Raw genomic sequence first — 27,417 nt, forward strand, 5'->3', positions numbered from 1 at the left:
CTCTGTACAATAATTCTTAACAAACCCACAGCATGGTTTCTTGAGGGGAAAAATAAATAAAGGCACGAAAGAAGAGGCCAGATAGCGTTGACAAAGAAGCGGTAGGGTTATCGTGCCCATTATCGCCACTTTTGACTTTACATAGTAGGTTAAAAATTCGCCAACATCAACCCAATGCGCAGCGCAGGGCTGGCAGTGAAATTGGAACGAAAAGGGGTGCACGGCAAGCATGCCGCTCCGATCCAATCAAATCTCGCAGCTCGTAAAATTCTCAACACTTGTCGTTATGAGGGCAGCATTAGCGAAAAACGATGAAAAAAATGCTGCGAACCATCGTACATAGTACATACTGCCATCAGCAGGCGATAAGGCAAGTGGCTCCTTACCGTCTCGGGACGAGAGAATGAGCCTTATCTTTGGTTTTTTTTTCTGCCTTTCACTCTCTCCCTTCTGCCATAGGCAGCGTGGGAAACCGAAGGAAAGAACGAGAACACGTGCATCAAATGCAATGTCGAAACGCCGCCGGCTGTAAGAAACCGAACTCGACGGAAAAATTTGCTTCCATTTGTCGGAGAAAATCATGTGGAAATGATGGCGATAGGTGCCAAGCAGGGAAGAACATGCATTATTCATGCCAGCAGCGGCAGCTTCAGCAGCATCCTTGCGCTGCGACCACGGAAAAGCGATTCTCAAGGCGGTAATTCTGGCATCCGGAGCGGGGCGATTGTTGAAGATTTTTTTTTCTCATTTCGTATAGCAAATTTGCTGGGCTAGCGTCTTGATTAAGCGATTTATGGAGCTGCCGATCTTTTCCAGTGATAGCGATAGAGAATAAAACGAATGAACTGGTGGTGGGTTTGAGGCTTGTAGTGAGTTTAGTCCAGTCGAGTGTAAAATTATTGCTAATTTAAATTGGTACCCAAAATACAATTCTACTAAGAAAACAAAAAATAATAATAAGTCAAGCAAACAAACTAAACCTCTCAGCCGGTCTCGATTCGTCCCGAGTGTTAAGACTCATCGGTACAGAACAAACATAACCTGGCTTGGGCGAACTTGCAAGTTCCCTTCTCGGTTTGCCTGCTTCCGTCACCGCGACAACACGTATCCTTCGTTAATGAATGTTAATTAAAAATTCACTTGCGAACCTTTCCTTCACAAGTCATAGCCCGGAAGAGCGCACGTGCCCGGAGTTACACTGTTTACTTAATGGCGACCTCTCATCCCATCATCCGCACCGGAAGTGAATGAGTTGAGTCGAATTGTAGCCTTTTCAGCGAAGCACGAAGCAGAAACGAGAGAGAGAAAATACTTACCTCACTTGCCAGTCAAGGACGGCATTCGGATTCTTGGCGTACGCTTCCCACATGTTGCACCATTCGTCAACCGAGACCTGCGCGCGTGAGAAGAGAAAAAACGAGAAAAAAATACAAAGTAATTAATGACGCCAGGGAAAGTTTCGAGCGTTAAAAAAAGCAAAGCATTTAGTCTACTGAAAAGAATTCCCCTTTTATTTAATGGAATACATTTTAATCACTCTATTATTTTCTTGTGCCAACGTAAGAACAATCACATACCGCGACGACGCGAGACAGGACATAACACTTATTATTCTTACAAAACATAAAAAGGAGTAAATTTACCTTTTTCGTCGACCGGTTTCGGGCTACGATCTTGCCCATCAGCTGGACGATGTCCGACTAGTTACTTGTGGTAGTTTCCGATCCTGATACGCAGAGAGTTGTACTGTATTTACAGCTTCGTTAGATGGAAGAGAGGGGACGATATTGGGGGGTCGTCCTCATTCATTAGTGGGTGGTCAGTGGTAGTGATGTACATGGATTCCCATGCATTTAAGTGTGCGGTTTTTTGTACATTTTTTATCAGTTTAACCTTTTCCCAATCAACCCATTTCCTTTCGTGTTTCCGGAGAATTTTGTCAACGAAAGTTTTATCGTATCCATTCAGTTCGGCAGCTTCATGTATTCTATTTCTTTCGGTTACAAAGTTTTCGCTCTCCATCGGTATGCTGAAGAGACGGTGTACCATCGAATGGAAGGCTGCTTGTTTTTGAACACCGTGATGACTAGTCGGACATCGTCCAGCTGATGGGCAAGATCGTAGCCCGAAACCGGTCGACGAAAAAGGTACATTTTAATCTGTCTGGAAAAACTAATTCTGACGTAAAAACCCGTATTCTTGTACAGTTCAGTTTGCAAAGATAATCCATTATCATGTAGATTTTAGTATCAAAAATTTAAATGTATTATTTTTTTACTATTTACTTTATTTTATTACTCGAATTATTTTCATGGCATTGACAAAAAGCTTAGTAAGAAAATAGAGACAAAATTTTGATGTTATTTATAGTGGTAAATTCCTGCTGGATAGTTAATGAGATCTTATTTATGAAGCAAGAAATGTGAACAATACATAAATACCGTGACACCAAAAATCGATGAAAGTAATAAAAAATTAGAATATATGTTCCGTTACGGATCCAATTATATTTTATAGATGTCATGATGCGATGTAGAAGAGAAACATCCATTGGATCGTCGTAAAATCAATAAAATTTTATCACCATAAATTCACATTCGTTACAATGGGAAAAAGAGGATCTAACAACGAAAAACCCCATAGAGTAACGTTAATCATCCTCCGGTAAATAAAGACACCATCCGTGTGATTTTAACGATGATGGCTACTGCTTGACGATTGTTGTCGTCGCTGTTCAGTAACCGCAATCCTACGCTCAACAAAGAAACGCCACCTACCGGTCATATTTGGCTCCAGGCAACAGTACTATTTCTTACTTTTACGACCACATAAAACTAGGGTTTCAAAAAACAAGCTAGACATTGTACGCCATCGAATTGCAGCGCCTTTACGGTTGTGTTATGGAAGTTCTCTCTATCTCTCTTTCCCACTCACTCTTCGCTAGCTCGGTCTAATAGTTTTGTAGTAAATATGGAACGGAGTGCCATTTGGCACGAACTGGATGAAAACTATTCGGCCCTTCATGAGCACACAGCTTCTGTCGCAGTGTTCCAATCATTCTGCGCTGCATTTCCGACGTCGTTCTAATGCATTCAATCTCCGATCCGTTAAATGATTATGGAGCCTGCTGAACAATGGCCAAGTACCTACACAATTCGCTTTGCTAGTGGAGGAGGGCAATGGGATTGTTATAGGGTGGTTTACCGGTAAAACAAAAACCGGTAAAACCGGTAAAACCGATATTTTTTTCAGTACCGAAATACCGGTATTGGAGAGGCGAAAAAACCGTGTTTTCGGTATTTTTCTTTATATTGAAAAAAAAAAAACTTATCACAATATTCATAAATCATTGTTAGGCTAATGAATGCTACTCACTTTGGTAGGTGTTACAAATCACATGATGATGTATACAGCGTGTTAGGTAGCTCATTTTTAATCAAATCCTTTAAGGGGTGATTGAGGACCCTATTTGATGATAACAATCCTTATGCGCATATGGTCAAAATTCAACTACTAAAGAGTTAAATATTTATTTCTATTTCAGTTACAAACTTGCTCATATGCCACATTTTTCGTTTCTCCATCAGAAGCTTAAGTTAATAAAATAATCATAATAATAAATAATTTGGACGAACAAAAGAGCATTGAACAGAATAAAGAAGTATTAACCTTCGATTCATTCGGATTCGTAAAAAGTAAATTCTGGTCTGATCGTGATTTCTTTATTTTTTTACTTTTTTTTGTTCACACAACATTTATTTGACACGGCACAATACTTTTTTTACTTCATTCATATACTCTTCTCAACAGTTTCAAATATTGTTTTTCTACGAATTTTAAAGTTATTCACTAATTTGAAACTAAGCTTTGCGATGTAAAAGAAAATTTAAATAAAAATCTGCATGTTTTTTTTTTGTTATTACATGAGTTTTGAAATTATGTTCTTCGTAATCATATCACTAGATTCATTAATTGAAGTTTTTCAAACACTGTTATCCAGTGTTGTATCTGGATCGTATACCACGAGTGATCGCGCACGGCCCTACGTTGTCGCTTGGGTGACAGTAATGCCCAGCTGTGGCGGGAGTTTTGGCGCGAACACAATGGTCGCAGAGGTCCTAATCTTACAAAAAAATCTGGATTGTAATGAAGCATAGATACTCAATGCGAAAGCATAATCATGCAGCGACACGTCCATACATATATGCAACCTGAGACGCTAAGCAAAAAATAAATTTCAAATCCAAATTTATTTAGGTAACGTCTTCGGCAGTGGCTTACTTCGGCAGTTTTTCACAGAGGACTGTGGCAGAAAACCGGCCGAAGAAAACCACTACCGGAGACGTTCGACACCCTTCAATTATTTTCCAGTTCTATTTTTAAATAGTACACTTGCGTTTTTTTTTTCGCAAACAATCATCATTACTTCCCCAAACTAAGATTTTAGGAATTTTGTAGTTGAAAAAATAGGTTTAAAGGCCACGAGTCGCCCCTGGTTTGTTTTAATCCGAAAAAAATAAAAATACCGGTTTTACCGGTTTTTATATTTTATGAATACCGCAATACCGGTTTTTCGAAAAGTCGGTAATACCGACCACCCTAGATTGTTACCATTAAAAGCCCTGCTAAAGGATGGGGCGTCGTTGGAAGGCGCACTGTCTGCCACTGAACGGCCACTTCCTGGACCTGGACTTTTTGCGTTTCCTTGTGCAACGTTGTTGGTGTCTCAGCGAGCAATAAATAGTGATAATGGCTATGAAAAATAGGTCTATAGGAAAATTACACATTTAGACAAAAGTTGACTTGCCGGAACAGAATTGTTTCCGTTGGGCGCTAGTATTTGCTAGTTTTCCACAATTGTAACGAAGTTTGGACAAAACATTAGTATAATAAATAATTCACAAAAATTACAATACAGTGCTCTTTCGATTTTATCACTACTCGCAAAATTTTCGCTCGATTTTCTCACGCTTTTTTTCGTTTTTGTCAGGCTTTTTCAAAACAACTTCTAAATTAGGAATAATGTACTTCCAGTTGTAGAAAGTGTATTTGAAACATCATTTTTTTTTTAATTTTCTGGGGCAACCAAGTGTCATAACCTAAATATCATAAATATTATAAATATCCAATACAAAAAATCCTTTTTTTATCATTTCGCTAAATTCACGGTTCCGACAAATTTACGGTGATTTTTTTTTACCGTAATAAAATCAAAAAAGCACTGTATTAAGAACAGACGTTGGAGTTGTTTTGCGATGAAACCAATTGAGGAAAAATCTTAACCTCACAATGTCAATCCAGGTCGTATATATATATATTGCAATATTGAGTTACATATTGTCATCAGTGTCTATAAATTAATTTGAGTCAACAATGAATACAATAAGTGACGATATATACTATTTTTGATTTAAACGATTTCAAGCTTCGAACAGTACTAGATGAAATTTGCTGATACGCATCATCGTAAAATGGTACTGAGGATCAACTCTAGGAGCATTCATCGGAACATTGAGGGCATTGTAAAATCACAACAAAACCGATAAACACGACAACCAATATGCAACCACAACCTAAAGTTTTAGCGTAGCTCTTCAACACACTCACAACAAACTGTCAAGAAATAGTAGACTACCGGAAAAGACGCAAAACCTATTGCTCTGAATAATACCGCTCGAAGTTATATACATAGTGCTAGAAAAAGCAGTGTTAGAAAATAGTGATAACTGTTATACAGTACAGTGCACACAAAAATAGAGACATATGCAGTGAGTACAGTTTGTTAAGAAACAGTCGAATTTGAATTTAAGAAAATCTATTTTCACAAATAGCCAAATTAAGACGCCATTTGCAATACACACCAGACAACCTATGTTGGACACCAACACACTTAACAACAAAACGATAATCTTTTCTGTAAGTACAAACACATACAAAAAACTCAAAACTGTAACAGAAAAAGGAAAACTACACGTATTGTATATTTTAAGACTCCTTGAAAAAGGTGAAATAAAGTCACCGAAACTGTCGGATTAAGAAACAAAAAATCGTTTTTGCTTCTATACACGGGCTGATTAAGCCGATAAATCTACAAAATTAACCGCTACAGTCGACAAACAAACAAGTATATTAAAAGAAAATGCCGCATCCAATCAATAATAATTATTATTACATTCCAAGAACTGTATTAGGTAAATAATACACGTACTTGTCATTGAAAAAAAGGATATCGTTGCTACTCAATTTAATGTTTTTAATTTATGGGAAACTTTAAGTTGTATCTAATGCAAAATTTGTTCGCCGTACATGTTACACACTACTGCGTTTTAGTTCGTGCAACATTGTGGTGGGATCATAATACGGGTGAAACATAATTGTGTTTATGCCTAAATTATGGCAATTGAAAATTGTACTAATTGGCAAACAGACTTGTTCATACATGAGATTTTATACATAAGAAAATTGTTTTAGAATTGTAAAAAATGCAATAAAAAGTTATATATCTTCAACTGCGCGAACCATTTTGGCACGTATGTCGCCTCCACTTTGTAACCTGTGCGGTTTCAATTTCAGCCTCGAGTGGAAAGTTTACCTAAATTTGAGTACTGCCGCGAGAGAGTGTATGAGTAAAAATTACCCTCATCTGGACACTCCCGCAAAAGCGTGTATCCAACATGACAACTGCACAACACTGTTTGCTGAATATCGTTCACTTGAATTTGTTTATTTTTACTCATTTTTCCGTTTGTGAACGATATAATCGCGACAGATAGGTGTAGTAATTTTTTTGTCGTAGTTGTGCATTAATGTTTAGGGTTAGATAGGCCGGACTTTCTTTCTAGCTGTGGCAAAGTGGTGTGCTGAGTGCTGACTTCGACGTCTCGGCAGGTTTGTTGCGCTCGGCAACAGAGGCAGCCATCGCGGGAATCAGATCAGTTGAACCTCGATCTCGGTACGGGATACACGTCTCGTTTTGTTTTGTTTTTTTTTTTTTGTGCGCGTTGTGTAACTGGGATTCTTTTGCAGTTGGTGTCCCGTTTTCCGTGTTGTGTACAGTAAAAGTTGTTCCACTGTAAAGGCCAGTGAGAGTTGTTCCGCTGGCCCGGGATTCGAGTGCTGTGGTTTGTATTGGCTCGCCGGTGTTAGGCAGTGTTCGCTACCCCGACCAAGTAACAAAGAGCGAAGAATGGTTTCCCCGCCGAAGTCTGCTGTAGGAGCAGTTAAGGACGCATCAGCCCCGCCGAAGCCTGCCACTGGAGCAGCACAGAAATAACTGCGATCCGGATAATTGCGGCAACCACCACAGATATATATTAGCTTTGTGCAATAAAAGCACATCTACTTATATTTCTAGAAATATTGTGAAACGGGTCTTTGTGAGATGAAACTTTATAGTATTTGGCATCGTTTGCCATCAATAACTCATAATTGCAAAATTTTGAGTTGTGCCAGTATTGAATTCAACTGACGATATCTCAACACCAATTGAAATATACAGACCAAATTCTTGACTAGGGAGTTTTAGTTTTGCGGAACATTCCACTCGCAGTGGTAGTGGCGGTGATGTGCTTCTACCCTTTGAACTCAGTTGACAGTTGTCGCGCGCCGTGCTGCCAAACAGCAGAGAGGCTGAAAATTTAATTTTTGCGGAATATGTCCAGTAGGTGTCGTACAAGTTGGTAGGAACCAGAATTTTCTTAGAATTTTGTTCGGAATGGTACGTCTGTTTGTCTGTGGTATAACTCCTACTGCAGCAAGAGGATAGTTTACTTTTACTGAAAACTGGTTTGACCCTCACCGCAGCAAACGGCTGACACCAGCACAGCAGAGATAAGCAAACAACGACTGCAAAAACATTTTGAATGTTGTTTGTACTTGTTCCCTTCATTCGATCACAGCCTTTCGCAGCAGGAAGAAATCGGTAACCGCACTGCAAAGCATTGCTAAACATGTCTGGACAGGTTATTGAAAATTATCACATCCCGCGTTACGTAATATACGAATCCCAAGTAACAATTTAAGTCGTATTGCATTCTTTTGGCGTTTTTCATGGCCAATTTCGCAAAACTGCTGTTAAAACTAAGAGTACTATAAGAATCTCCTGATAACCGCCATAAGTTTGCTTTACAGCCAGGAGGCCCGCCCTTGCCAAGCTTATTGTAGCAATCATAAGAATAGCAATAAAACTGCTTTTAAACCGCATGGAAAAAGCACCGCATACTATAAGCAGCTGGCATTACCTCTTCAAGAGCGCAATAAGTTTGGTTGCATTATGGCGCTCTTCTACTTGCCATAATGAGTCCAAATCATCTTTTCATTGCTTGACAGCAACCGTAATAAGTTAATTTGTTGTGCTGTTCCTGCACACACACCAGAACATCACGCCACTTTTTTTTTTTCAATAAATAAGCAAATCTCTCGTCGCGGGAAAAATGTTTCACTTGTGTTGGTTATCATTGTGCAGTCGATTTTATTTGATAGCGTTATTGTAAAAAGATAAGGGATAAAGAGAGATTTTTGGTAGGTTTTGTAGCTCTCAAGCATTTGCGCATGAAATTTTGTCGTGCATTTTGAAAACGTAGGCGCCTAAAATTTATGCGCCATCAAAATATTATGAGTTTACAAAAATGAAAAAAAAAATTCTTTCATTATTAGCAAAAATGAATCGGATTGCATCAGCTCAGTTTTTAAGAAAATAAATCTAACCATGTCCTTTAATACAGAGGTAGATCAAAATCAACTTTGTATGTTCGATTTATTTGTTAGTCCGAAGATGAGCAGGATTTTCGTTCCAAGGTCATAAAAAGTTTCAAAACTATCAATATGGCGCGGTTAGTAATTAGTTGGTATCAATCGTAGCCGCAATAAGTCTAGTTCAATGATATATATATGTTGTAAGGTGCGGCAAAGGTTGGATGCCTGTATTACTAGAGAAAAATAAAGTAAATGTCTAGGAGCTAGACATCTTTACTTTTATGAAAAATAGTTCGGTAATATTATTCGATATTGGTTGATGTATTTTGATATTTATCGTTTATCTGATATCACACCGACGATTAAGAGAAATCAACTAGCTTTAATATTATTAGAGAGGTGCACGAAAAATGCAACAATACATACTTAGTTATATTGAATATTCGATATATTTCGAAATATATCGATAGTGTCTTGCGCCTAGGTAAAACCTTATTTTTAAGGACGCATGCTTCAAAGGTACAAGAATAATCATCAACAGCAAAAGGTCAAAACTGGCGATAAAATCCTAAAAATAAACTAGTGAACAATACAGTATATCTGTATTGTTTGTCATGTTACTTCATCAGGTTTTGGAAGTTCTACGTCTATTACAATTTTATGAGAGATTTTTCATAGCCAACTAGCAGTTTTTTAGATTTCGAATGACCGCAATAAAACTGGTTTCTATGTTATATGACAGCAAGCTGAAGTGGTTTTATAGAGCAATAGATGGCAATAATAAAACCAATAATAAAGCAAAATCTTATTGACTTTTGCCGGTTTTATTGTAAGTTTTATTGGAGTTTTATTGACAGCCATCGGTATTCATTACGACCTGCTTTTTTGGCAACGGGTTTTACCGCCATAAAACCGTAGGTAATATTCATTGCTTAAATAAAACCGTTAGACAACCAAGGAGCTATAGAATTGTTACTTGGGATGTTCCCGTCTTACATATCGTCAGTTTCGTGCAACACTGACACATCCAAAAATTCACAGTTTAAAGAAAAACGTATCCAAAAATATGGCTTGAAAACCCATTTTTGACTTCCTATTCTCATGGAACATTTCTAGGTCTATTATGCACATATTACTTCGCGCTAGTGTATTTCGTAACAAATTTAGTTTAGCTACAGCTTTGGACCCAACGTGCTTGGGGCGGTTCGCTGTTCCAAATGCTCCGAGTCGATTTGAGGAGAAACGAGACGGAATCCAAGCAATATTTTATCATTGTTAACAGTACATGGGTAAATAATTTTCAATATTTTACTGCCATAATCACCAACACAATCATTACCGTGCTGGATCGAAACCCGTACAGTATCGAAACACCTTGACGTTTTTCTTCAATTTTAAGCATTATAAAAATAAAAATTCATATGATAGTTAAGGTATGTTTAGACTATTTGATTTTTTCATCAGATTCGAGCTGATTGCTCGAAAATGTATCGAATGCAATGTTGGTTTACGTTTACACCTATTCGATATTGTGATTCGACATGCCGTTCGATTTGTCGAAGGGAATAGGAACGTTTCTATTTTTCGTTCGACTCCAAGAACATAGCAACCTTTGAATTTTTTTTTAGTTTTTTGTTTTGGCTTTCCATAACAAACATCATTTTCGTTTTTTGTGTCCTGGTAAATATTCAAATGGAGGAAAAAATTCATTTGACATTCATTTGGCAGTTCTTTCTCTCGACTTGTGCAAGCAGTGTGAACACCGCCATACAAACGGGTTTGACAAAGTATGTCGAACGGTAAATCGAGCAGACTACCGATTTCTGCCGTAGTCAAAATCAGACCGACATGTCTAATAGTCTAAACGTACCTTTACATGTACATGTTCTTTGAGCTGTTGGCCTTCCGTTTAATTAAACTATGCGTCAGTAGGCCATGAATTAAAAATAATAAAAATAAAAAATCAATCGTGTATCGGTTTCAGTTGTCATTTCGTTGTATCGTTAGAGAATTTACTAAGAAAACGTTCTTCAGATGAAAACGTTTTTCAAGTGGGATATACGTGTTTTACTCTGTGAATCTTCTTTAAATTGATGGAAAAGGTAAGTCTTCGTCATTTTCGAGCTGTATATTGTCTGGTGAATAGTGTAAATTGTATTTATTCAACAAAAACTGTGCCGTACGGATTTTGATTCTTGTTAATTGCTTGAATCGAAATCCGTACAGCGTGTGTATCATGCATATATTGTTGAACTTTCTTCTTGTTTGCAGCTTTTAATGGAAGAAAACAAGTATAAATATACGGCAAACAATTCCGAAGGAGCTGTGACTGAGGTGCGCTAGGGAAAGTCGTATCGGGAAGCTTCGAAAGGTTCCGGCGTTCCGGTTGCTACAATAAGGGGTGCCGCAACGAAACGCTACGAAAAATTGCACCATTTCAGCTGATATAAAAAATTAAGAAAACCGTGTGAAACTTTAGGAACAAATTGATCCTCAAAATATTTATTATCCGTAAATTTAAAGATAAATTATAAATAAAAGATGTTCATTTATGTACTTCTATATCTATACGGATTTTGATTTATTTCTGTATGGACTCTAATCCAGTCTATATCGCGTGTGTGCGGATTTCGATTCAAAAGTGTACGGGTTTTGATTCAGAAAAAAAACTGTGTACGGATTTCGATTCAAAACATGTTCTATTGAAACATGATTTTTTCGAGTTTCAGAGTGATTTTAATCATTTTGCTTGAAAATAGTGATAAAATATAAGTAGACTTATAAGTGAATGTCTGTTAAAAGCAATATGTGATTTCTTGATTTTATATTGAGCTTCGAAGATTATCATGAGCTTAGGTGTACGGATTTCGGTCCAGCACGGTACCTGCAATTTGAACATTTCTATATGCTAGCGCAGCCTGCTACTCGAAGTGCTGACAACACGGGCGCTAAATTTGACACATGCAGTTCAAATCAACTAATGTAGAGAAATAATTATCGCTAACACATGATACAATCGTAAAAGGAAGACCTTCGCAATAATAGCATCATTAAGGTGAAACGGGACAGTATCCAAGCATTATTTTATCATATTTAACAGTACATGGTTACAAAATTTTTAATTTTTTTGATGCCACAAAATTCAACAGAGTCATAACAATTTGAAAATTTCTGTATGCTAGCGCAGCCTGCTGCTGGCAGTGCTGACAACACGGACGCAGTTGACTTGAAACTAGAAAAAAGCAAAACCCGGAATTTTGCGAGGCGCTACACTTTAGAGGCAAGTTTTAGCCCATTTCAGCCGAATTTTCACGAAAGTTAGATACAATCGCGCTATTTATTAGTGTAAAGAGAAAAGTATACTTAGTTTGAGTGGTTACGCGACCCTAAAGTGTCGGTATTTGTGAAAAATGAGAACACCGAGAGAGAAAAAATAGTGGTGTGAGAAATAGCATGACTGAAACGTTTTAAAGGTTTTACGGTGAAACCAAATGTGCAAACTGATTAAATTAGGTGCTCTGATACTGGTTTTGCAGTTTTGAAATAAATAATTGTAGGTTAGATGAAAAATTAATGATATTATATGAGGCATTCCCGGAATGCGGTAGTACGCAGGAGGAAGCCATCGGTCATTCCATGCTTGGATTTTGTTTCACGTAAATTCACGCTATTGTTTCCGATTGCTATACGGCGTATCGCCAGCAAAATCGTTTACGGTAGAGAAAAGTGCCACAACGTCGATCGCATTTTATTTAACCCTCGCGTGGTTTAATCGAAACTTTATTAAGAACAAAGGGTGGAAGAAAAGTTAATAAAAAATTAGACAGTTTCGTACTACCGGTGAAAGTGACGCCAATGTTAAAATCCGTGGAAGCAATGGCCAATTTAGATTAACACCTAATAATCATACCCAGTAACGGAGTGACTAATGAAGATGAAGAGTAACAGTGATTATGATGATTTGTTCGAGCTTGTGAATATTATAGCAAAAAAAAAAACAAAGTTTAGTGCAATCGTTTTTGTTTCTCTGATCTGTGATGGATCCTGAATGCAGCCATTTTTTCGATGGCGGAGAGCGCTCTTTGCAAGCGTTTACCATAACCTGTGTTAGTGAGCGCAAAGAAGGAAGTAGTTAGCCATGGTAGACGCGAAAAGCGGCGCGAACCGATTCTCCCGGCCGTAGTTTAATGTTCAGCTCCTACGGCCGGGCGAATCTCTACGATTTTTCTTTGATTTTTAAATTGAAAAGTTACATTTTTAAATTTTCTTTAGCAGGTAAGTAGAACACAAAGAGATATTTTTGCTTCTAGCCTGTGAAAAATATAACCCTGATAGAGCATAAAGTGACATTTCTGCTATTGGCCTGCGGGAAATATAACCATGGTTCACGTGTTAAGACAGGGATGCCATATGTGAAAATATGTCTTAATTTCGAAGAAGTGGAAGCCTAATAGCCTGGGATTTTTCCTAACTTTTACTGTGGACCGTGTTCACACATTTCTTATGTGTGAAGAAATTTTTTCAAGGAGTGTGAATACAGTTGAACAAGATGAATGGAACATTGTCTCTCCCTTTACTCCTTTGCCACGACATTGTAACTTGTAAATTCGATTGAACGGCTTAGCGATGTGAGATGAAAAAAGTCGTGTGACTGTCCTAAATATCTAAAACTACGCGGTACGATGTAGGCGGCAGAATGAAGGAATTTGAAAGCAGGATGCACTGCACTGAACAAGATGACACCCCGTTAAGCATACATACGCGAGGTATACGGACGCGAGGCATAGTACGCTATGCATAATGGACGCGAGACCGAATGGACGCGAGGCCGAATGGACGCGAGGCCGAATGGATGCGAGGCCGAATGGACACAAGGCCGAATGGATGCGAGCCGGAATACGGTATATCGTCATCATCATCACAGCCCTCTTTTAATAACATGTAATTCGCTTCAGAGTGACATTTGAAAACCCGATCAGTCAAAAATATCAAGATTATAACAAATCTTAATATTTTGTTACGAACTTTTTGTATCAACTTGTGTTCTAAACTTGGTCTCGTTAATAGTTAAAATTGCACAATTTCTATCAAAATTTCTTACTCATTATTACAAATTATAGCAACCTTTGTAAGGCTTTTGGCAGAAAAAGATCAGAATTAGTTGGAATATACAATATATTGTTAATTGAACAACAAATTTTGTTATAAATATACTTTAAAAATACACACTTTTAAACATTCAACTGTATGATAACAGATTTTGATATAATCCTGTACCTTTCATCATTCTGGTATATCAAGAATATTACCGGCTTTGTTACTTCTATCCAGCTGAGTTATATTTGTGTTATCCGTTTGTTATAATCATTTGATCGGGTATTTTGTCAATTGAATAACACATTTTGTTATATATATGCTTTAGAAAAACACACTTTTGAACATTCATGTGTATGATAACACAATTTGATATAATTCTGTACTTTTTATTATTCTGGTATATCAAGAATATTGCAGGCTTTGTTATTTCTATCAATTTCAGATATATTTGTGATACCCGTTTGTTATAATAGTTTGATCGGGAAGCAATACACTCGCGGCCTTCGGTCAACTCGCTGTCCGGGCGAATGCTGTCCTTACTCGCTACCACTCGTTTGTACTAAACTAAGGGAAAGTAACTCTGTTCGAGTAGACATAGCAAACCAGTAGATCAGTCGTTTGTGTGCGAGAAGCCGCCGCTTCCGACGGCGGGTCGGCGGCCGGCTCGGACTGCGGAAACCACGGCAGCTTAGTGCCCCCTCGTTTCCTTGCCCTCGATTATGCGTCTTCGCCGCATGATTTGAAAAATAATACTATGCACAACCTAAACTCTTTAAAAATATAGTTACACTTGAACTACATAAGTAGAGTAAAACATATCTGAGTTTAATATACAATTGGTTGGATGACGCTCTTTGTCAATCATCAAACGTGCAACATATTTTTCAATAGACATTCTGATGGATATTTTTCAATTCTGACATTATGATATGGATGTTGCAAATCCGGGACACGTAGTCACGATAATTGGATCTCATGCGATCGTGCAACATCGTAGTCGGCCTCGCGTCCATTCGGCCTTGCGTCCATTCGGCCTTGCGTCCATTCGGCCTTGCGTCCATTCGGCCTCGCGTCTGTTATGCCTTGTTGCAGTATGCCTCGTATCCATTATGCCTCACATCCATTATGCCTCGCGTCTGTATGCCTAGCATATTATGCCTAACATCCATATGCCTAGCGTCCATATGCCTCGTGTCCCGCCCCCCTGAACACTGTTTTTAGGTATACAGACAAATTTTGTGCACGAAGTACATTAGTTTTTCATCAACTGTATAACCGTCAACAAGCGTATCGTTAAGATGATACCGGAAAAAAGCTGCACAGGAACCAAGTCTTGGCTTCCGTGATTGATCTGAACTAGTGAAGTTGCACAAGGAACCACGTATGTTGTTGTGTACAGTGTACAACAGATTAGTAGCTACCGCTTTGTATGGATCGATAACTGCGCCACGTTCTCACGATCGTTTGGATAGGGAAGGATGTTGTAAGGGAGGAGTTGTAACAGACCGGATACCGAGTTTACCTCTGCATCTCCATGACTGCAACGGAAAGGAAGGGTTGTGTCACCGTGGTATGTGACTGACTCAGGCAGTGTTGCGCGCCAAGTGAACTCATTGCGAAGACGAACGATGAGTATCTTTCTTGTCAAAACCCGGTGGCTCTGCACGGACAGCGCGCGCAAATACAATTCATCACCAGAAACATCAGAGTGTCTAAATATTTTTCTATCAATATTTCCGAGTACTTTTGAAAAAGCAAATGTACATCGGACCGAGTTTATCTCTGCATCGCCGCGACCGCGGTGGAAAGGAAGGTTTGAATTTTATGTCAAACAGTGTTGACCCCAAAGCTCGCTTATTACGAGAACAAAAACGAACGATAAGTATCATATTTGCCAAACATCGCGACCCTTTGCCTAAGACGCGCGCGAAAAAGTATGTTTTCGATTATCATTTTGCTGAAATCAACATCAGTTGTGTTAAAATGGTTAGTTTTTGTTTTGAACATGTTTAATGAAGTAAACATAAGGGTTTTTTTTTTGCAATTCAGTTTAATATATTTCCTATCAGTGGAATAAAACGGACCACAAACTCCTGAATTTTCATCAATATCGACAACTTCAATGACGATAACGAAAACCCGAATATATAAAATACCGTTCATCCCAGAGAAATCTTCTTATAAGCGGCGCTATTTGGGTGCTAAGGAGAACAGATGCAGATTTTTTTTGCAGTTTTAATCTCAAATCTCAAAATAAAATATACTAAAAATGGGTAATATTCATTTGGCACAATCAACGATAGGCGGAAAGATGCAAGCCATAATGAACATTAAGCGTAATGGACGCTAGATACATTAGAAACAAGAATGTGTCCGAATCCAATTTTCCCACCAGAAAATATTTCTCAGGAAAATTATGTCGCCATCTTTATCAGCTGTTGAAAATGCCTGCAGCTACTGTAGGCGGTCAGGAGCAGTGCTTCAACGATTGCCTTTATCACCATTCTCGACTGACTGGATTTTGGCAGCTCGAAGACACACAAAAATATTTAAACGAGCCATTTTTCACCCAACCCAATTAACACTGTTCACTAATTAAGCCGGCAATAGATAAAACCTTCATCTCCAGTTACGATTGTGATTCAAAATAATTGCGGAAATGAAACTGGGTGGTTAATAATAAACCAACACTTTGCGGTGCAAGATGAAACCACCGGCTCTTTCTCGTTAAAGTCTTCATTATCTGCAGCGATTCACTGACACAGTACAGACCCTCCTCACCCAAGCAACAGGAGGCATGACAGTAATGACGGTTGTTTAACTTTAGCGGGTGCGGTCTGTCTGTCGAAACTCGTTCCAATGACGAACGATGTTTCCAGAGTGGGCCCGGGAAAATGACTAACGAATGCTCCGGTGTGTTGAAATTCAACCCTCCGAGGCAACATGGTTTGGTAGCAAACAACGTTGCTTGTCGGGACAAAGTTTATGAAGTTACAGTTCGCCAGCAGCAGGACAAACACAACTTCTTGACTTGTGTTTCGGTTCAAGCAGAACGAAACAGACGTGTACCCTTATTGAGGATTGTTGTTCGGTTCAAGTGGCACCGTTGGAAACCATTTCAAGTCGCTCGCAAATATCGAGATCAACCGAAACACTTGACCCTTTCACGGAGAAAGTGAACTCACTCAATCCATCATTGGAGAATAGAATATTGTTCGCCGTGTGCCCTTGTTGGCTGGTCAACCGCACTCAAGTGGCAGACGTGTTCGTTATTAGAATTGTTTTCCACAGACCATTTGGAACCTTAACAACGCAGGACGCGGCTCGGTCAAGTTGTGGGTACATATTTTTACAATTTAGCGGAACGACTTTTCAATTTTATTTGCTAGACCGATACAAATTGATAGAACCGTTCGACTTACCTGACCGTCATTATCCTCGTCGGCTTTTGTCCGCAGACCGTCCCATATTTTGAACATCGCGTCATGGGTTTCCTTGTTCTTGGCGTGGCCCGCCGGCCAACCGCGAAGGTTGCAAATTTTCTGCAAGACAAAAGGAATACGATTCATAAAATGTTTCGAATCTTTCCTGCAACAGTAAAAACAAAAATGTCCGTACATTGATTGCCAGCTCAAAATCCTTGCGGTCGATTTCACCACTCTGGTTTATATCTGCAAAAAGGAGAAGAAGAAAATTTCTATTAAAACAAGCTCATGCACAATGTAAATTGTAATATCAAGCAGACTCCGTCCGCAGGAAATTGGCTTCCGGGCTCACCCTTCGGATACCACTCTGTACCGTACTACCAAGACAAATGCAATTGTCCTAATGACTCGATCACTTTTGTATAAACTAGAAACCCATTTAGTGGCTCTCTCGGTAAAACGAGCGCCCCCTTTTGTTCAATCAGGATATGCGACAGCTTTCTTCTCCCCCCCCTCCCCGGGCTGCCACCAACCTGCCAACCGAGCAGAGAAAGAACGAGGCATCGGGCTGCATCTCCGCACACCGGAAGAGTGATGAAACAACATTATTTCAGAGGCAGTAGAGCAGCACTGCAGGCAGGAAGCTGAGAGACGATAATTCAACTTGTTCAACAGTTGCTGTTGCTCGTCCTCCACGTTTTACAAGCGTGTAAACGGCGAGACGTATTGTGGAGAGCTTGCAAATTGATGGTTGATTTTTTTCCCCTCTAAGCTAGGCTAATGTTGTACGTGTAGCATCGTTGTAGCGTTGTGGCCTTACTTATTCGAGCAGCTTGATTCGAGTTGGCCGGTTCCGGGCAGGACAAACGCTCGAGTGATAAGAAAAGACAACTCAACTTAGAGTGATTTGAATAATGGACGATGAGAAAACGGGAAAATACCTTATCGGTGATAGATTGTTTGTGGGGCCAGGGCTTTGTCTGTGATCGCTGCGATTTGTTCAATGTCGATTGTTGTAATCGATTTGTTTACTAGCACAAACTAAATTGGAAGACTCTGATTTATGTGCGCTTGGTGTGAGCTAGAAATTGGAGCTGTAAGGGGCCATCCACATACCACGTGGACAGCTTTGGGGGGGGGGTCTGTGTGATGTCTACGGTCCATACAAAATTTTTAGAATTTATATGGGCAGTTGTCCACGGAAGAGGGGGGTTTAAAATCGTTAAGCTGTCCACGTGGTATGTGGATGGCCCCTAAGTAACGTTTATTTTGTTGTCTTTTGTTGTTCAACTTTTATTTATCTTTTTGCTTCTTAGTCAGTTGTTCTGTTTGACGTTGGTTGTTTTTTTACTGTTTGCTTTTCGTCAAGTTATTCTGTACTTTTTTGACTTTGTTCCATTCACTCAAGTTTGGCACTCCTATTTTCAGCCTGCTGGCTCCAATTCACCCCTGTTATCTTGTTCATTTCCGTCTTTCGGTTTAGCGTTTTTATTTTTACGCTTGATGTTTCTGATTTTGTATTTCTAGTTAAGGTTTTCGACCAATTCTTTTAACAACCAACATTTGGCTCTTTTGTTTTTTCTACCCTCAGTTTTCTGATTTTAACTCGCAACTTTAAATTTTCTGCTGTAAACTTTAAATTTTTCTTCTTATCTTCTACTTTCTGATTCATACTTTCTCAATTTTTTTTAAGTTTTATATTTTTGGTATTCTACTACTGTTTTTTCTGCATTCTACGATTTTGTTCGAATTATTACTTTTTATGGTTGGCGAATGGTTGGACACGTGTCACTTGAGATCCTATTGTGGTCATTCACCTCTGTCCAGCAACTCCTATCCCAACCTCCACGTGGTGCCGACCGGGATACGAGTAACCTTAGCGGAGATCGGGTAACCAACCCCGGTGGAAACTTAGGTCGTATGTTGACTGGGAAGGGGGAACGTACGCGGCTGTTTCCCCATGTTAGGGGCGGCGTACAACAGCGTCTGATCCGGAGCGGGCGGCTGAATCATGTAACGCGGTGTCTCGCCAGCTATATCAAAGACGGCAGCCCCGTCGCGAGACTAGGTATCGCAGCCCTAGTAAGGCAGCATACTGAATATTGAATACTACGAACAATCCAGATATAAATACGGAACGGAATAATCGGCATGGACCTAGGCGAACGAAAATGGACAACGATTATTGGAAACTCGGTACTTGGAATGTAAGGACTCTACTCGAACCGGCACGCGCAAGTATCCTGGCTAGAGAGCTGCGGAAGGTGAATGTGGAGGTTGCAGCTATCCAAGAGGTGCGGTGGCCGAAATCGGAAGAACGCGAATTCCGAGCAATAGATCCTATTGCGGACACTTCATTTAAGTACCACATCTACTATAGTGGCGGCGTGAAAGCAAAAAGAGAAGTCGGTTTCGTCCTAATTGGAAAACAGATGAAGCGTGTCATTAGATGGAGGCCGATCAGTGACCGTATACGCGTGTTGAGAATTAAGGGCAAGTTCTTCAATTACAGCCTAATAAATGTGTACGCACCGACCAACGAGAAACCCGATGACGAAAAGGAGGAGTTCTATGAGCTCCTGGAAAAGACATACAATGAGTGCCCAGGACACGATATAAAGATTGTCATCTGAGATGCAAATGCATAGGTCGGGCAGGAAGACTTCTTCTGCCCCGTAACTGGTAGGGAAAGCTTCCACTCTACGACGAACGACAATGGCCTGAGGCTTGTTAATTTCGCTGCAGTTAGGGGGATGGCTATCTGTAGCACTTATATTGCACGCCGGAACATACGTAAGCACACCTGGATGCACCCGAATGGAGAGCTTTGCTCTCAATTCGACCACGTTCTGATTGATGGACGGCACTTTTCAGACGTTACAGATGTGAGGTCGTTCAGAGGACCGAACGTTGACTCGGATCACTATCTCGTAGTAGCCAAAATCCGCGCCAGGCTGTCCAACGTGCTGAAATCCAAGGCAACGAGGAGGATGCAGTTGAACATCCAGCGGCTATCAACTGAAGGAGTAGCTACAGAGTACTCGCAGAAAGTTGATGAACGGATTGAGGAAAGAGCTGAAGGGAACCTGAATGACCAGTGGAGGCACATCCACAGTTCGATCAGCACTACAGCGCGAGAAGTGTTGGGTACAACTGCGGCAGCTGTACCCAATGAGTGGTTTGACGCTGAGTGCCAGCGAGTGACGGAAGAGAAGAACCGCGCCAGGGGTCACATGTTGGCCACGGCTGTGACTCGTCAGAGCATGGGTAGATATCGAGATGCAAGAGCCGCTGAAAAGAGACTCCACCGCCGGAAGAAACGACAGCATTGGGAGCGTATTCTTGCGGAGGCGGAAGGTTGCTTCTCCAGGCACGATGCGAGGAGCTTCTACAAGAAGGTCAACGGAATCGGGAATCGAAACGTGTCAGCCCCTGTCATGTGCAACGATAGGGAGGGGAACCTGATAACCAATAAAACAGAGGTGGCCAGGCGTTGGAAGGAACACTTCAGTGTGCTGTTGAACGGTGAGGGAAACAGTGGATCCGAAAGGAGCAGGATGACTATTGAGAATGATGGTCAAGCTGTGGATCCACCATCCATGGACGAGGTGAAGAAAGCAGTGAAAGAGCTGAGAAACTGCAAGGCAGCTGAGAAGGACGGCATTCCCGCCGAACTCTTCAAAGACGGGAGCGAACAGCTGTATCGTGCCTTCCATCGGATAATGCTGAGAGTGTGGTCTGATGAAGAATTGCCCTAGGACTGGTTAGAGGGTCTCATATGCCCGATCTACAAAAAAGGTCATCGCCTGCTGTAGCAATTATCGGGGCATAATACTTCTCAATACCGTGTACAAAATTCTCTCCCACATCCTGTTCCACAGACTGAGGCCGTTGCAGGAGACCTTCGTTGGCGAGTACCAATGCGGTTTTCGAGGGGGACGCTCCACGACTGACCAAATGTTTACCTTGCGACAAATCCTCGATAAATTTCGAGGATACAACTTGCAGACGCACCATCTGTTCATAGACTTCAGGGCAGCGTACGATTCAGTCAAGAGGAATAAGTTATGGCAGATTATGATGGAACATGGCTTCCCAACAAAGCTGATTAGGCTGATGCCACCCCTGAAGGTTCTACATCAAGCGTCAGGATAGCCGATGAGATATCGGACTCGTTCGTGACGTTAGATGGTTTGAAGCAGGGTGACGGGCTGTCGAACTTATTGTTCAACATCGCATTGGAAGGTGCTATACGGAGGGCTGGTGTGCAGAGAAGCGGCACCATCATTACGAAGTCGCACATGCTTCTCGGTTTTGCGGACGATATCGACATCATTGGTATCAACCGTAGAGCTGTGGAAGAGGCCTTCGGACCTCTCAGGAGAGAAGCTGCGAGATTAGGGCTTGTCATAAACTCTGCCAAAACGAAATACATGGTGGCTGGCAGAGTGCGTGGTAGTCCGTCGGAGGTTGGTGCTACGGTGGTGCTAGATGGGGAAACATTTGAAGTAGTCGACAAATTTATTTACCTGGGAACATTAGTGACATGTGACAAAGAGGTTAGCCGTGAGATAAAGAGGCGGATAGCAGCCGCAAACAGGGCCTTTTACGGATTACGTAACCAGCTAAGGTCCCGCAGTCTGCAAATCCGTACTAAACTTGCACTCTATAAAACACTGATTCCTCCGGTGGCTCTCTACGGCCATGAATCATGGACGCTGAAAGAGGCTGATCGGCGAGCTCTTGGTGTTTTTGAGCGTAGGATTTTGCGTTCTATCCTTGGCGGCAAACTAGAAAATGGTGTTTGGCGCAGACGCATGAACCATGAAGTGTACCAGGCATACAAATCGGTGGATATAGTCAAGCGGATAAATCACGATAGGCTTCAGTGGGCTGGGCATGTAGCGAGAATGCCGGATGAGCGTCAAGCGAAGGCTATATTTAGCAGGAATCCCGATAGAGGTCGACGACTTCGAGGTAGACCCCGCACTCGTTGGATGTGTGCTGTCAACGAGGATGCACGCGAAATAGGTGTTAGGGGTGATTGGAGGATAGCAGCCCAAGACCGAGGGACATGGCGACGTATTCTGGATTCGGCATTGGATCGATAATCGGTCTGTCGCCTTTAAAGTAAAGTAAGTATTCCTTTTTATGCGTCTGTTCTTATTACCTGTTTCTTGTTTTCTGTTTTCCTGGTTTTCTATTTTTCTGTTTACCAATATTCTGTTTTTCTACTTTCATTTCTTCTGTTGTTTTGTTTTCCTTTTTTTCTGTTTCCGGTTTTTCTTTTTTTTCTGTTTTTCTATTTTGCTATTTTTCTGTTGCTCTGTTTTTCCGCTTTTCTGCCTTTCTGCTTCTCTGTTTTTTTTTTTTAATTTTCCGTTTCTTATATTTTGCTGTTTTCTGTTCTTCTCTTTTTCTGGTTTAATATTTTTCTATTTTTCTGTTCTTATGTTTTAATTTTCTTCTGTTTTTGTTTTGTTTTTCTGTTTTCCTATTTTTGTGTTTTTCTGTTTTTTTATGTTTCAATTTTTTTTTTATTCTGATTTTCTGTTTTCGGTTCTTCGTATTTTCATTTTTTTCTGTTATTCTGTTTTTCGTTTTTTTATTGTTCTGCTTTTCTGTTTTTCTGATTTTCCGTTTCTTCTGTTTGCCTGTTTTTCTATTTTTCTGTTTTATGTCGCTTTTTTGTTTTTCTTTTCTTCTGTTTTTCTCTCAGTATTTTTCTGTTTTTCTATTTTTCTGCTTTTATTTTTGTCCGATTTTCTACTTTTCTGTTTTTTTGTTTATTCTGTTGTTTTTTCTGGTTTTTCTATTTTTCGGTTTTTCTGTTTTTCTGTTTTCCTGTTCTTCTGTTTTTATGGTTTTTCTGTTTTTCTGTTTTCCCGTTTCTTCTGTTTTTCTGTTTTCTGTTCTTCTCTTTTTCTGGTTTAATATTTTTCTGTTCTTTTTTTTCTGTCTTTATTTTCTTCTGTTTTTCAGTTCTATTTTGTTTTTCTGTTTTCCAATTTTTATGTTTTTCGGTATTTCTATGTTTCTATTTTGTTTTTTCTGTTTTTCTGCTATTCCGGTTTCTCTTTTTTTCTGCTTTTCTGTTTTTCTGTTATTTTGTTTTTCCTTCTCTTCTGTTTTTCTATTTTTCTGTTTTTTGTCGCTTTTCTGTTTTTCTTTTCTTCTGTTTTTTTTTCAATTTTTTCTGTTTTTCTGTTTGTCCGATTTTCTACTTTTCTGTTTTCCGTTTCTTCTGTTTTTCTGATTTTTATATTTTTCCTTTTTCCGTTTTTTTTCAGTAGTGTTTTTTAGTTTTCTGTTTTTCTATGTTTCTATTTTCCTTTCTTCTGTTGTTTTGTTTTGCTGTTTTCGTTTTTCCATTTTCTGCTTTTCTGTTTTTCTGTGTTTCCGTTTCTTCTGTGTTTTCGTTTCTCAGGTTTTCCTGTTTTCTGTTTTTCTGTTTCTCGTTGCATTCCTGTTTTTCTTCTCTTTGGTTTTTTGTTTTTCAGTTTTTCTAATATCTGTTTTCTGTTTTCTGTTTGCTGTTTTCTGTTTTCTGTTTTCTGTTTTCTGTTTTCTGTTTTCTGTTTTCTGTTTTCTGTTTTCTGTTTTCTGTTTTCTGTTTTCTGTTTTCTGTTTTCTGTTTTCTGTTTTCTGTTTTCTGTTTTCTGTTTTCTGTTTTCTGTTTTCTGTTTTCTGTTTTCTTTTTTCTGTTTTCTGTTTTCTGTTTTCTGTTTTCTGTTTTCTGTTTTCTGTTTTCTGTTTTCTGTTTTCTGTTTTCTGTTTTCTGTTTTCTGTTTTCTGTTTTCTGTTTTCTGTTTTCTGTTTTCTGTTTTCTGTTTTCTGTTTTCTGTTTTCTGTTTTCTGTTTTCTGTTTTCTGTTTTCTGTTTTCTGTTTTCTGTTTTCTGTTTTCTGTTTTCTGTTTTCTGTTTTCTGTTTTCTGTTTTCTGTTTTCTGTTTTCTAATTTCTGTTCTTAGCTTTTTTATTTTTTGTTGAGTTATCATCACTCTAATTTTTCAAATTAATATTTTTCTATTTTTGTTGATGAACTACGAGTATCAAACTATCTCGATTATCTTATTCTATTTTTTCTTGTATCACATTCTCCGAATACCTTCGAATTCAGAATTGCAAATTTGAAATCGCTCTTTTTGTACATAAAATTTTCAGCTTCTTTCTTTCTAATTTTGTTTTCAACACTCGCTTTCGAACTTCTAGCATGTTTGGCAAAACTACCTAGGATGGACCACTTCCTTCAGTTGACCACTTTGAGAAAAACTTTTCAGTCTTTTTATAGGGTAAAACTTTCTGGATAGACCTTCAGTGGACCACCGGTTCAATTTTTGCGAAAATTCGAGGGATTTACATGAAACTTTCTTCGAGAAACATTTTATCCAGCCAATCTGCATCACAAAAATTTATATAATCGGATGTATGTTAAGAAAAATTGAAGTAATTTGACAGGTGGTCCAGTATAAATTAATAATGAAAGTTTTCTGGAAATACCTGGTGAATTCACATAAATTGAGTTAATCTGACAGGAAGTCCACTAAAAGAACGTGGTAGTTTTACCCTATCAACAGAATAAACAGTTTTTCGTTAGAGTGGACCACTGAAGAAAGTGGTCCATCCAAGGCAATTTTATCCTATCAAGAGAAAAACAGTTTTTCGTCTGATGTTTCCGATAAATGTTTCCCGATGGAAGTTTTTTGGAACTCCCTCGAATTTTCGCATTAATTGAGTTGACCTTGCCGGTGGTAAATTAGAGAACGTGGTTCATCTAAGGTATTTTTAACCTATATCATGAGAATTAACAGTTTTTCGTCATGGTGGTCCATAGAAGGGATTGGTCCATCCAACGCAATTCTACCCTATCTCTAAATTTAAATTTACAAATATTTCTCAAAATTCTGATTTAGATTAGGATAAATCGACCTATAGTAGATTCCCTTTCCAATAGTGGCCCGCCTAGATTAACTCAATTTATGCAAAAACTCGACGGATTTCCAGAAAACTCCCATCGGGAAACATCTTGTCCAGCCAGTCTGCATCATAAACATTTATGAATTCCGAATCATGTTAAGAGAGATTGAGTTATTCTGACGAGTGGTCCACCATACTGCCGTTCCAAGCATAGTTGTCCAAGCGTGCATAAGGTTTGAGTAGAACATAGCAGTACTATCATTGGAACGGCAGCATAGACTAACAGAACAAACAGGTCCACTAAGGTTTAATTGACCCTACGTTGGATGGACCACTTCCTTCAGTGGACCATTCTGATAGAAAACTGTTTATTCTCCTAAAAGGGTAAAACTACACGGGATATATCACGTCTTCAGTGGACCACCGATCAGTTAAACTCAGTTTGTGCGAAAACACGAGGGATTACCAGAAAATTTCCATCAGGAAACGTCTCATCCAGCTAATCTTCATCAAAAATCACGAGAAGCATATATAAATCGTACTTGATTTCAAGAGTATAGGGCTTCAATGGACCACCCTAAAGAGAAACTGTATACTCTCATGATATAGTGAACCTTCCCTATAGTGGACCACCCAAAAAAACTTCCATTAGAAAATATTTAAACTAACCTATGATGGACCTCTTTCCTTAAGTGGACCACCCGCCAGATTAACTCAATTTATGCAAAAACTCGAGGGTGTTTCAGAAAACTCCCATCAGGGAACATTTTGTCCAGCCAGTCTACATTACAAACATTTATAAATTCTGATTTAAGTTAAAAGAAATCTAGTTAATCGACGGGTGATCCATCATAGAATGAGCACCATAGGAATTTTCGCATTAATCGAGTTAATCTGGCGAGTGGTCCACTATAAGAAAAAGGTCCACTATCGGTCACTTTACCCTTAATTAACAACAGAGCGAAGTTAAGAAAAAAAGAAAAAATCCTACCTTATTCGTCTACTTTCAGTAACGTTGATTGCACGGTATGATTGAAGATAATTGACAAGCGAAAATCAATGAACAATCAGCCGAGACGCCCCAATCAAGCGGCGGCGTTCTATTTCGTTTAAGTCGTTCTTTACATAGAACAAGTAAAAACCCGCACTACTCGTCTCGTCTCAAGGGTGTTTCTATTTCAGGGCAGCTGCGCCAACCATGAATGTGCTTCAGCTCCCAGATTCGCAGAGAATTGAAGTAAATTGCAGTTTGTTACGGCTAATTGGACAAATATTGTTTTTCGATTTCGACAGTTGATGAAAAAGTACTTCAACGGGATTCGTGTTTTACGACTGGTTGGAGATCTTGCTAGTAGACTGGTAGTCAGTGCAGGTACTTCCATTGGCAATTACTATCGTAGTAACAACATGTCCGACCTACATTCAGGATCAATCATGCGTAGATCAGAAAGTTTCATTACAATTTTCAATCGAATTTCACCATCATAGATGAATCTGGTTTTGTAAAAAAAACATGTTTATTTTGATGTTTTTTCTTCTTTTCGCGGTGAATCGTTTTTTCTGCCTGTAGCTTCCCTAATTAGAATTCAACAGACTAGCTCTTAAGTGGATTATCACAGCAGCCAGCTGCTGGACAAAAACCGCCGAAACAGCAAAACCAGAACCAGGTGGAAACGGCACCGAAAAAAAAAATACAATCTCACACTTTTACAGAATGAAAGAACGAACGAGAGCAGGAAAAAATTGCTGCACAAGCTGTCACTCGTAATTTTCGCCGCCTCGCCCATATCCAACCGCCAGGCAGACAGCCTTATTAATAATAATTCTGAGCCTTCTTTCAACCGCACCCGGGTGAACCTCACATCGTAACTGAGTTATCAGCTCAAAATGCCCTATGGTGGAAGTAATAAAATCGCAATAAAACGATATGAACAGGGGTACTTGCTCTTTACTAATAGGTTTTCCCCTCCTCTTTTGCTGTTCGGCGGAAATTGCGACTTTAAAAGTGTTCAAAATTACACAGGCGGATAAAATAGAACAAAGTGGATGAGTTCTACTACAACTGCATTGGGTTTTGGTTAGAATTTGTGCTCAGTTTTTTGGTATACCGCAAGGAATTGCACAAAGTGCGAGGGATTGTCATTTCAAGCACTCAATATCATGATAACTAACCCACTCACGGATACATTTTTTAGCTTACTAGAATAAAAACCAACTGCAATCTGATATGTTTACTGTTGGCACATCCTGAGTGCCCGAAACAATGCGACATTCATTGACATTTG

The 27,417-nt window shown here is 39.4% G+C and overlaps 1 protein-coding gene across 1 annotated transcript in view; it reads right to left on the bottom strand.

Moving 5' to 3' along the window:
• Positions 1 to 27,417, bottom strand: part of LOC129733892 (calexcitin-1-like) — a 102,272-nt gene that overhangs the window by 17,543 nt on the left and 57,312 nt on the right. The window contains exons 3-5 of the mRNA XM_055695473.1: positions 17,410 to 17,462; positions 17,214 to 17,333; positions 1,317 to 1,393 (exon numbers count right to left, since the gene is read on the bottom strand). Coding sequence (XP_055551448.1) covers positions 1,317 to 1,393; positions 17,214 to 17,333; positions 17,410 to 17,462 — 250 coding nt within the window. The remainder of the gene's footprint in view (positions 1 to 1,316; positions 1,394 to 17,213; positions 17,334 to 17,409; positions 17,463 to 27,417) is intronic.

Source organism: Wyeomyia smithii, chromosome 1 (assembly GCF_029784165.1).
Source record: "Wyeomyia smithii strain HCP4-BCI-WySm-NY-G18 chromosome 1, ASM2978416v1, whole genome shotgun sequence".
In the NCBI taxonomy this organism is placed as follows: Eukaryota; Metazoa; Arthropoda; class Insecta; order Diptera; family Culicidae; genus Wyeomyia; species Wyeomyia smithii.